Below are 11,927 nucleotides of genomic sequence, written 5' to 3' on the forward strand. Positions count from 1 at the left end.
CACTGATATAAACTGCTAAATACCTTTTCTCATCAGCAGTATATAGCAGTCTTCTATTTACTACAATAATTGCATTTCCATGTTCTGTGTACCGTGGGAGAGCGGATACAGTGAACGCGGGGTCCGGGGAGAGCGGATACAGTGAACGCGGGGTCCGGGGAGAGCGGATACAGTGAACGCGGGGTCCGGGGAGAGCGGATACAGTGAATGCGGGGTCCGGGGAGAGCGGATACAGTGAATACATGTATACTGCATATACAGACTGATGTTACTGTTGCGGGTTTAGTAACACATTAAATACTGCATGCCTGGACCACTACTGCATTTAATTATTTATTTCCTTCTGTAAATCGAGTTGAACGCCTTTTTATTTGGTATCTACTGAGCGTGTTGAGTGTTTTGTGATAAATACCGCAAACCAGCATAGTGAAATGAGAAATGGGGGTTATTGACTAAAACTGTAGAATGTGAAATCTGGTGCAGCTCTGCATACAAACCAATCGGCTTCCAGGTGTTATTGCCAACGCTTAATTGAACAAGCTGAATCTAGAAGCTGATTGGCTGCCATGCACAGCTGCACCACATTCTGAGTGCTCCAGTTTCAGTAAATCTCCCCCCATTGTGTCCGGACGCCAATGACACATGCAAACTGCTTTAGTGAATGTCCATATGGAAGAAAAATATATTTCTCCCAAATATATTGACACACACACACTTTTAAAAATATAATTTCAAATAACTATGAGTTAAAAAAAAAAAAATCTTAAGAAATATATTTTTAAAAATACGTATTTTTTAAATATACTAATATATTCTTCAGATTTTTTTAACATATAAAAAGTCATTTTAACATGTTTTAAATGCATTCCAAAAATGTAGATTTGTATTTTTAAAGACATTTTTTAAAATACATTTCAAATATAGTATAGTCGTTTTATAATAAAAACGCATTTCAACATGCATTATTATATATACATTTTGTTTTAATTGAAAAATATTTTTAAATATATTGAATACGGCCAAAATTGTAACATTTCAAATATATAGCAATATATTTGGTAAGAATATTTTTAAATATATTTCAAATATATGTTCTTCGATGTGGGTGGAGCCCGGTGTTCTAGCATGGCAGGAGTTATTTTCAATTTCAGCCAACCAGGGAGCCCCCTTACACACTCAATAGGGGACCCAGCTATTTAGGAAAATAGGGGCAGATCCGGGGAAATTATTTGTCTGTATTATAATTAGGCCGTAAGGATCGGTTCCCCTGACCTGTAATAGATTTGTGTGAATTTGCTGTGCCGGCCTACGCCTCTAATGTCTTCTCACTCCTTGCAGGTCCTAAAAGAGCCATGAGCAGCTGCACCACATTGAGTGCTCCAGTTTCAGTAAATCTCCCCCCATTGTGTCCGGACCCCAATGACGCATGCGATCTGCTTTAGTGAATGTCCATATGGAAGAAAAATATATTTCTCCCAAATATATTGACATATTTGAAATTACACACACAAATGCATTTTTAATACAAAATATATAAAAAAAAAATTTAAAAAATATAATTTCAAATAACTGAGTTAAAAAAATCTGAAGAATATATTTTTAAAAATACGTATTTTTTAAATATACTCTTAAGATTTTTTTTTAACATATAAAAAGTAATTTTAACATGTCTTTTAAATGCATTCCAAAAATGTAGATTTGTATTTTTAAACATTTTTTAAAATACATTTCAAATATAGTATAGTCATTTTATAATAAAAACGCATTTCAACATGCAATATTATATATAAATTTTTTTTTAATTGAAAAATATTTTAATATATTGAATACGGCCAAAACTGTAACATTTCAAATATATTTTTCTTCCATGTGGGTGGAGCCCGGTGTTCTAGCATGGCGGGAGTTATTTTCAATTTCAGCCAACCAGGGAGCCCCCTTACACACTCAATAGGGGACCCAGCTAGTCTGGAAAATAGGGGCAGATCCGGGGAAATGATTTGTCTGTATTATAAATAGGCCGTAAGGATCGGTTCCCCTGACCTGTAATAGATTTGTGTGAATTTGCTGTGCCGGCCTACGCCTCTAATGTCTTCTCACTCTTTGCAGGTCCTAAAAGATCCACTAAAGCCGCAGGCTAAGGGCAACTATTGGACGGTGGATGTGACCCGAATTCCTGCTGACGCCATGAAGCTGCAGAATACGAGAGTCACCCGGCAAGAAGCCTACCCTCCTGACCTGGCCCCTTATATCCTGCATGGACAGCCCTACAGATCTTCAGAGTTTCACCACCCCCATCTTTCCAATGACAATACTGGGGTCAGAGCAGATGCGGAGGTTGGTCCCTCGTTATCAACCCAACCCCCTATTATAGATCCTGCCTCAACCTTCCCAAACATCTTGTGGAACCTTCCAACTTCATATTCGCAATATGTGCCCCCTAATGTTGTGGCCCCTCCCAGCATACACCCTCTCCTGCTGTACCCCAACTTCCCCTCTTCCTCTCTGGGTAACTACTTGCCTTCCTCGTATTCCAGCTCCACCCATGCAGAGCGGAGGGATGCCTGCTCTCACAGCTTGACACCCCAAATGCCTCCCCCACCGAGACCCTCTGAAGCCAGAATCTCCACTTCAGAATTCCCTCCCAATAGGACAGTATTTGACATCCCCGTGTATCCACAACATGGGGGCTACACGCACCATCAAAACGTCTATGGCCAGCATTTTTCTCAGGGTGGGGTGTACTCAGGGTACAGACCCAATGGCTACTGATTGGCCAGTTGTAGAGACAAGGCTGGTCTTGGGCTAATCACTTTTGTCTCAAGGACTAGCTGCACTTCAAGCCTTACCTGAGATGATGTTGGCACCCAACGTGGCACATGGCCCAGCGAAGGTGGCAACAACCATGACCTACAGTCCAAAGGCATTGCACCACATGTGTATATATCGGTCATTTTGTATCTTGCCTGTTTGTATTCACTTTAAATAAATTGGAATTTTTTTTACTAAAGTTGGGCACGAGTGTTGCAATTGTTCACATGTATTTATAAACCATATCGGGTCTGAGATTATAAATCCCATTTCAGTGTTTGCAGATGACACCAAGCTGTGCCGGGGAATAACGTCCTTACAGGATGTCTCCAACTTACAAGCCGACCTCAATGCTCTGTGTAATTGGGGGACTATGGGGCCAATGAGGTTTAAATGTTGATAAATGTGAGGTTCTGCTCTTGGGGGCTAAGAATATGCATGCATCATACATACTGGGGGGGTACAACTGGGGGGGGGGGGGTCAAGGATGGTGAAGGATCTGGAAGTTCTGGTAGATTAAAAGCTTAATGATGGCAGCAATGCCAAGCTGTGGGTGCTAAAGCGAGAAAAATCCTCTCTTGTATTAGGAAACAGATAGACTCCAGAGAGATATCATCCCCCCCACCCCCCGGTACAAATCATTAACACCTCATCTGGAATATGCAGTTCAGTTTTGGGCTCCAATTCACAAAAAAAACATTGGGGAACTGGAGAAAGTACAGAGGAGGACAACCAAACTGATGAGGCATGGAGGAGATCAGCTATGAGGAAAGATCAGAGGAACTGAATTTATTCTCTCTTAAGAGATTAAAGGGGGGATATGATCTCCATGTATAATACATAAGGGGGGGGGGGATATGATCTCCATGTATACTACATAAGGGGGGTTGATATGATCTCCATGTATAATACATAAGGGGGGGATATGATCTCCATGTATAATACATAAGGGGGGATATGATCTCCATGTATAATACATAAGGGGGGATATGATCTCCATGTATAATACATAAGGGGGGATATGATCTCCATGTATAATACATAAAGGGGGGATATGATCTCCATGTATAATACATAAGGGGGGGATATGATCTCCATGTATAATACATAAGGGGGGGATAAGATCTCCATGTATAATACATAAGGGGGATATGATCTCCATGTATAATACATAAGGGGGGGATATGATCTCCATGTATAATACATAAGGGGGGGATATGATCTCCATGTATAATACATAAGGGGGATATGATCACCATGTATAATAGCGCATGCTGAAGCGCACAGTGCGCAGAAGTCGCCATCTGCAGTCAATAGCTGAAGACCTCTAAACTTGGTGTGGCCTTCAGATGAGCCCAACAACAGTGCGTAGAGAGCTTCATGGAATGGGTCTCCATGGCTGAGCAGCTGCATCCAAGCCTTCCATCACCAAGTGCAATACAAAGCGTTGGATGCCGTGGTGTAAAGCACACCGCCACTGGACTCTACAGCAATGGAGACGTGTTCTCTGGTATGATGCCTTTCTGGTGTGACCAATCACGCTTCTCTGTCTGTCTGGGTTTGGTGGTTGCTAGGAGAACGGTACTTGCCTGAGGGCATTGTGCCAAGTGTAAAGTTTGGTGGAGGGGGGGTTATGGTGTGGAGTTGTTTTTCAGGGGTTGGGCTTGGCCCCCTTCGGTCTGTGGGTGGTGGTTGTCGTCAGCCAGTGCGTTACATTGTTAGGCCTGCCTGTCCGTTCCTCGGCTCCTGCCCTGACATTACACAAGTGCCATGAACCCCGACGGTGCAGGCACGCCTTCGCTCCCAACGCTAGTCGCCAGACTCGATCAACAGGATCACCTGTTGGATCAGTTCGCTCAGGCGTTGCAAACTCTGCTTGCACGCACTGCACACCTTGCTCCTGGTGCTATTAGGCCGGTAGTCACTCCGGTGGTCTCTCCCGCTGCTTCTCCGCCTATTGCGTCCACCACCTCGGTGGCTGCATCAGCGGCACCCAGAGGTATGGACTTTGCCCAGAATAAGTCTCCACGGCACCTCCCTTTGGGTCTTCTGCAACCCATTCCCAATGGGGAGTGTCCTTGGTCACACCTAGGTATGGACTTTATTGTAGACCTCCCGGTGTCTCGGGGTCATACGGTCATCCTCATGATAGTCGATCGGTTTTCCAAGATGTGCCATTGCATTCCACTCAGAAAGTTACCAACAGCGCAAGAACTGGCCACGGTCTTTTCCAGGGAGATTTTTCGCCTGCATGGGTTGCCTAAGGTGATTGTCTCGGACCGCGGGAGTCAGTTCGTGTCCAGAGTCTGGCGCGCCTTCTGCTCCCAGTTGGGTATTAGTCTCTCCTTTTCCTCAGCCTACCACCCGCAGTCCAATGGGGCTGCGGAGTGTTCCAATCAGGCCTTAGAACAATTCCTTCGGTGTTATATTTCAGACCATCAGGACGATTGGGCCGATCTCCTGCCTTGGGCAGAGTTTGCCAGGAACTCGGCGGTCAACTCCTCCTCCGGGATGTCGCCCTTCATGGCCAACTATGGGTTCCAACCCGCAGTATTACCTGAGAGGTTCTCACCACGGGACATTCCGGCTGTGGAGAACCATCTTGCTGCCCTGCGTTCTTCATGGGGGCAGATCCAGAGGGCCTTGAGGGACTCAGCTCAGCGCCAGAAGTTCCAGGCTGATCGCAGACGGTTGCCCGCTCCTTCATACCAGGTTGGCGATCGGGTGTGGTTGTCTACTCGCAACCTAAATCTTCGGGTGCCCACACCCAAACTAGCTCCCCGTTTTGTCGGTCCTTTCCGCATTCTCCGCAAAGTGAATCCGGTGGCCTATGCCCTTGCCCTTCCGTCTGGGATGAGGATCTCCAATATCTTTCATGTTTCCCTGTTGAAACCTCTGATCTGCAATCGCTCCACTACCTCTCTGCCTCGGCCCCGTCCTGTCCGGGTTGACGGTCATGAGGAGTATGAGGTGAGCCGGATCCTGGACTCTCGATTGGTGCGCGGTCGATTACAGTTCCTGGTTCATTGGCGCGGTTATGGTCCTGAGGAGCGTTCCTGGGTTCCTTCCGCGGATGTCCATGCTCCTGCCCTCCTCCGCGCTTTTCATACCCGCTTTCCTCAGAAACCTTTTGTTGAGCCGCGGAGGGGGAGGGGCCCTTGAGGAGGAGGTACTGTCAAGGTCCTACCTTTTCCCTGAGGTTATGTTACTCCATGTGTTGGCGTCCATCTTGGATTCTGCGGTGCATGATGGGAATCCTTTTTATGCCTTCAGGTCTCTGAGGTCCACCCCCCAGAGGGGCGTGGCTGATGACATATAAGCCTGTGGCCCGCACATGCTCTTTGCACTTGTGTCTTGGCGTTACTATTACTCTGTTCTGACTCTCGTGACTCTCCTGGTATTCTGATTCGGCTTGTGACTCGACTATTCTTTGTATTCTCCTTTGATCTGACCCTCTGTTGCTGAACCCGGCTCGTGACCTGTGATTCTCGTCTGCTGTCCTGTACTGTTTTGTCCTGTTGTTGACCCCGGCCTGTCTGACTACTCTTTTGTTTCTTCCACCAGCTACACGCCATTGGCAGCGGCCCTTACCGCAGCTGAGGTGTCTCGGGGGCCGCGACCTGGTTCCTGGCTGCGTCAAGTCCATCCCCACCATCAGGGGCCCTGGTGAAGGGCAGCCTGGGACTTAGACTCCGCGCCCTGAGGGACTTCGGTCCGTGGGTGGTGGTTGTCGTCAGCCAGTGCGTTACATTGTTAGGCCTGCCTGTCCGTTCCTCGGCTCCTGCCCTGACAGAAGTATAGACATGCTTGTTAGTATCACTAAGTACATGTGATATTTTTCTTAAAAATAAATTCAGACATTTCTAAAATTTGAATTAAAAATATATCGGATGAAACCAGCCTACGTCCCCGCACTCACGAATAGCATAACAAGCGGCCTTATATAAAGCCTCCCTCTTTCACGTAGGGTCACACCCTCAGAGGAAGTCGGTTATGACGAAACGCGCCAGCGCGTGACCATCCGTGACATCAGCACGTACGCCGGGACCACGTGATTATTTTAAGATCTTAGTTACCAGTGTGCAGTGAGACTGTCAGTAGCCGCTGTGGTTGGCAGCCATTTTATTGGAAGTATATATACAATGTGCATTACCATGTTACTCAATGTGAGTGCTTTTCTTATGGGGGGTTTTCTATGGCAATAAATGATTGTTTTTACGGTCTCCCGCCATGTGGCCGGTTTATTTTGCCTACATATGGAACTGATATTTCTCAATCTGAATGAGGAGGAGATCGGAGTATGAGATACTAATAATCGATTGATTGGAGGTTCTTTTGGGCAGCTGACTGATAATAAAGTTTGAGATTTCACAACCATTCATTATTAAGGAGATTGATTGAATTCCTACTAATTTTCCACGGCTGATTACTCACCAGCTTCTGGTGAGTGTTGAATCCAATGGGGTGTTAATCACTGCAGGATCACATGGATGGTGGATCACTTTATCTTAAAGAGACACTTAGCACTGGAATGAATTGAACTTTTCACAATAGAATTTTATTTTATAATTTTTTTTTTGTGGAAGTTTTTTTCCTTTCCTTTATCTTTTCTGTTTTTACTTTGTCATTACGGGGTGCTGAGTGTAGATTAATGAGGGGAAAAAAAATGGATTTAAACAACTGTAGTATCCGGCTGCAACATAACTTTGAAAAAAGTGAAGGGGGTCTGAATACTTTAAGAACTATATAGTTGATATATACAGAGCATTCATAAAGGGTCAATCCACCCATAAGGTGACATTTCAGGATCTGGACAATGGTGGGGAGTTGAGCCCCCTGAGTTGAGTCCTGTATCTCCCTGCTCTCCACATTATGAAGGGTTCCCAACATCCCGGCACCATTTTAATTGATTTTATGTTTTAGAGAATGTAACAGAAGGTTCTGGAACACGCAAAAGGTGGGCGGGGACACCCAAAACTATCAAATGGACAGGAAGAAGGTTAGGATCTCACTGTGGGCATATCTAAGACATCAGGAGGATGATGTGACCTATAACTAAAACATCATTTTTGGGTGGATAGACCCTTTAAATGAAATTTGTAGAAACGTATCCAAGTGTGCCGTCTGTCCAACAGCCAACAATCACAAGTACTGTATAGTTTGTGTCTCCAACTGGCGTTTTCTAATTCATATAAAAACCAGGGAAAAGGGGAATGGGAAATGCTGGGGAGTCCCCACACAATGCCAAAAAAATAGAGGTGCCACCAGAATATCTGGAAGGGGGCTACCTAGTAATATATCAAAAACAAAAGAAAGGGAGAAAAAAAAATCTGCACACCTGATTGGCTAACCTCAGATGAATGTTATTATGCCCCATAAGCAGTATTAGACCATCAGAGACATGACAATCCTACATAGCGGAGGACACTGCCCCCCCACAGAGAATTCTAGAGGGGAACCCTCAAGAATGGACCAAAGGTGGAACAGTCCACTGGGACTAAACTGCCCCAACCCTCCCAAAACCAACCCCAGACTCAACCCACAAAAAACACTCCCAAACCCCCCAACAAGCCCCACAATATACCCTTTCCCTAGATGGGAGGACCCCATTGTCCCCACAATGGGAGAGAGAGGAGCTGAGGGGAAAGATACCAGCTCACTAACACCCCCAACCCCCACTAGATGAATGTGGGCCAACTACACCCACCGTGGGCTCCTGGATGTACCAAACCACACAAAAGGAGATATTTATTTATGGTACTTATACACCCTGTTCCAAATTATGCAAATTCTACTTAAGTGTCACAAAGATGAAATTTTGTTTTTCAGTGTAACTCATGGATGGCATTGTGTGTCAGGGCTCTTTTGATCACTGAAAACAATCTGGGACACCTGTGATAATTAGATTGGCCGGTGAGCCCAATTGAAGGAAAGACTACTAAAGGACGGCGTTCCACATTATTAAGCAGAGCACCATTTTCAAGCAATATGGGGAAGAAAAAGGATCTCTTTGCTGCCGAAAAGAGTGAAATAGTTCGATGCCTTGGACGAGGGATGAAAACATTCGATTTCACAAAAACGCAAGCGTGATCATCTCACTATGAAGAGATTTGTGGCTGATTCAGAGCACAGACGGGTTGGTGCAGATAAAGGCACATTGAGGAAGATTTCTGCCAGATCCATGCATCGGATCAAGAGAGCAGCTGCTAAAATCCCATTACAGAGCAGCAAACAGATATTTGAAGCTGCTGGTGCCTCTGGAGTCCCACGGACATCAAGGTGTAGAGTCCTCCAGAGTCTTGCAACCAGGGGTGGACTGACCATTTGAGCACTGCCCGAGGGCCCAGGATCAGTAGGGGGCCCCATGAAATTCCCCTGGTACCTTTTTATATAGGCTTTTGAGTGTGGGCAAGGACGCAGGGGCCCCATGATCCCCTATTGCCCAGGGGCCCCATGAGTTGTCAGTCCGCCCCTGCCTGCAACTGTGCAGAAACCTTCTATTCGGCCACCACTAACCAATGCTCACAAGCAGAAACGGCTGCATTGGGCAGAAAAATACATGAAGACTAATTTTCAAACAGTATGAATACTATTTGGTGTATATATTGAATACGGCCAAAATTGTAGGATTTCAAATATGTCAATATATTTGGGAAGAATATTTTTCAAGCATATTTAAAATATATTTTTCTTCCATGTGGGCTGTTCTAGCACAAATCCTCTTCCCACCATCCCCCCTCTCAACACAAATCCCCCAAATCACCACTTCCCCAATTTTTACCCCCCGCCGCCCACAAATTCCTCCTCTTAACACAAACCCCTCCCGCCAATCTTCTTGTGGTGCCCCCCACCTCACATGATACCACAGTACCCAAAGCAGCCGCCCCTCCTGCCCACCCCTTGTCCCGGCCCTGTTAGCCAGTGCTTTGTGAACATATGTTTTCTAGTAATGAATGATTTTATAGAGGGGGGTGTTTTGTCTTTTACGTTCCCACTGGGGAGATTTACCATGAGCCCCCCCCCATGCATGATGGGAAATGCCACAATATTGGGCTGTCACCAGAAAAGGAATAGAGCAGAATCCTTCCAGTGAGGACAATTGTTCCTGGGGCAACTGTCTAACTTGGGATTTGCCTCACTTGAGAGATTTCATCTGACTTGAAGGTGAGGGGAATAAATGAAATTTCCCCCATGGGATCACAACATTCATCCAGAGACCTCCCCGGGACAGCGATGTTCCTTTCACCCACGCGTACATTTGGCTTCCAACACCAAACTTCTTCAGAAAGTGCTACCTACTCTATTCAATACAAGCATGCCCAATGAGTTCTGTCTGTATGGTGACTTCACTTGCCGCATGATTAACGTAGGAAGCCTTGTATGACTGATGGGTTCCTGGCATACCCAAGAGGTCTGCAATGGTGTCCTCCTAAGTATCTCAGTGAAGGTCTCCTGGTGAGGGTCAACCATGGGAATGGAGATAAATATTGCTCATATCATGTAATAGGTAGTATGTATCTGGGTTTATGGCCATTCTCATTTACTTGCAACTGTCATTTCTTTCCATCAGATCCTCCATGAGATCAGCAAACTCTTCCCTTTTTTTAAGGGAGATTATCAGGGCTGGAAGGACTCTGTTAGACACAACCTCTCCAATGATTGCTTCAGAAAGGTAAGGACTTGGTGCTTCTGGGATGTGGTGGTGGTGATGGCTGTGATGAATAGTGCCCTATAGTTGGCGTCAGTGGGAGCAATGGTGCCTCAAGGGCCAGACAAAGGCAAGCAAAGGGCCACCGTTTAGAGACCACTGGATTAGACCATTGTGATATGCGGGGCTTTTCTTCAGCGGGAACACGGGGAAATGCAGTTCCGGCACTGAATGTATGTAATGGCAAGGGGTGTGGTGTGTGCTGCAGGGACTATTGATGCTGGCTGCTGGGGGATATATTGTCACTGGTGGAGATGGTTTTGTGTGAGGGTCTATTTTTGTTGGTGGGGATCTATCACTGCTGGGGGTTCTGTGTTGCTGTTGGGGGATCTACTGTTGAGGGGGGTCCAACTGCTAGAGGGTCTATTGCTGCTGGGAGGTCTGTTGCTGGGGATGATATTTTGTTGTGGGTGGTCCATTGTTGCTGTGTGGGGGATATTTTGTTGCTGTGGTGAGGTCTATTGTTGCTGCAGGGAATCTGTCATTGCTGGGGTCCATTGTTGCTGGGGGATCTATTTTACTGCTTTGTTTAACAAATTCCATACAAATTTAGCACCATAAAATTATACTTTGTTCTGTATTCTGTAAAAGGGGCTGTACTGCATTGTGTAAAAAGGCTGCTTGATCCTCTCTCCTCTTGCACAAATGTCCATGTCTTATCTCCTGATAAGACAGACTGAACCCGTAGCCATTTTGCACATGCTCAGTTTAGTGTGTATTGCTAGAGGTTCTTTTTTTTTCTTGGGAGAGTGCAAGTGATTAGCACATGGCCAATAAGCACTGTCCGGGGAGAGCGGACAGAGTGTATATGCAGTATACACGCATTCAGACTAATTGTACTGTTGCGGATTTAGTAACATTAAATACTGCATGCCTGGACCACTACTTATATACCTCATGCATTTAAATTTATTTCCTTCTGTGAATGGACTTGAACGCTTTTTTTTATTCGGTATCTACTGAACGTGTTGAGTGTTTTGTGATAAATACCGCAAACTGGCATAGTTAAATGAGAAAATGGGGGTTATTGACTAAAACTGCAGAGTGCGAAATCTGGTGCAGCTCTGCATACAAACCAATCGGCTTAATTGCCAACGCTTAATTGAACAAGCTGAATCTAGAAGCCGATTGGATGCCCTGTGCAGCTGCACCAGATTCTGAGTGCTCCAGTTTCAGTAAATCTCCCCCCATTGTGTCCGGACGCCAATGACACATGCGATCTGCTTTAGTGAATATCCATATGGAAGAAAAATATTTGAAATTTCAATTGTGTATATACACATACATAGTTAAAATGCGTTTAATACAAAATATGAAAATTAAATATAATTTTTAAATGACTTGAGTTTAAATTAAAAAAAAAAATTCTAAAGAATATTTTAAAAATATCTATTTTAAATATACTCAATTT

At 45.0% G+C, this 11,927-nt stretch overlaps 1 protein-coding gene across 1 annotated transcript in view; it reads left to right on the forward strand.

Annotated features, from left to right (window-relative positions):
* LOC149435362 (forkhead activin signal transducer 3-like) overlaps window positions 1–2,769 on the forward strand; it is a 6,942-nt gene extending 4,173 nt beyond the window's left edge. Inside the window, exon 3 of the mRNA XM_089662724.1 lies at window positions 2,107–2,769. Within this exon, the coding sequence (XP_089518850.1) occupies window positions 2,107–2,769 (663 nt within the window). The remainder of the gene's footprint in view (window positions 1–2,106) is intronic.
* The last annotated feature ends 9,158 nt before the right edge of the window (window positions 2,770–11,927 follow it).

This window comes from Staurois parvus, unplaced genomic scaffold (assembly GCF_062004578.1).
Source record: "Staurois parvus isolate SC_StPar_1 unplaced genomic scaffold, SC_StPar_1.0 ptg001528l, whole genome shotgun sequence".
In the NCBI taxonomy this organism is placed as follows: Eukaryota; Metazoa; Chordata; class Amphibia; order Anura; family Ranidae; genus Staurois; species Staurois parvus.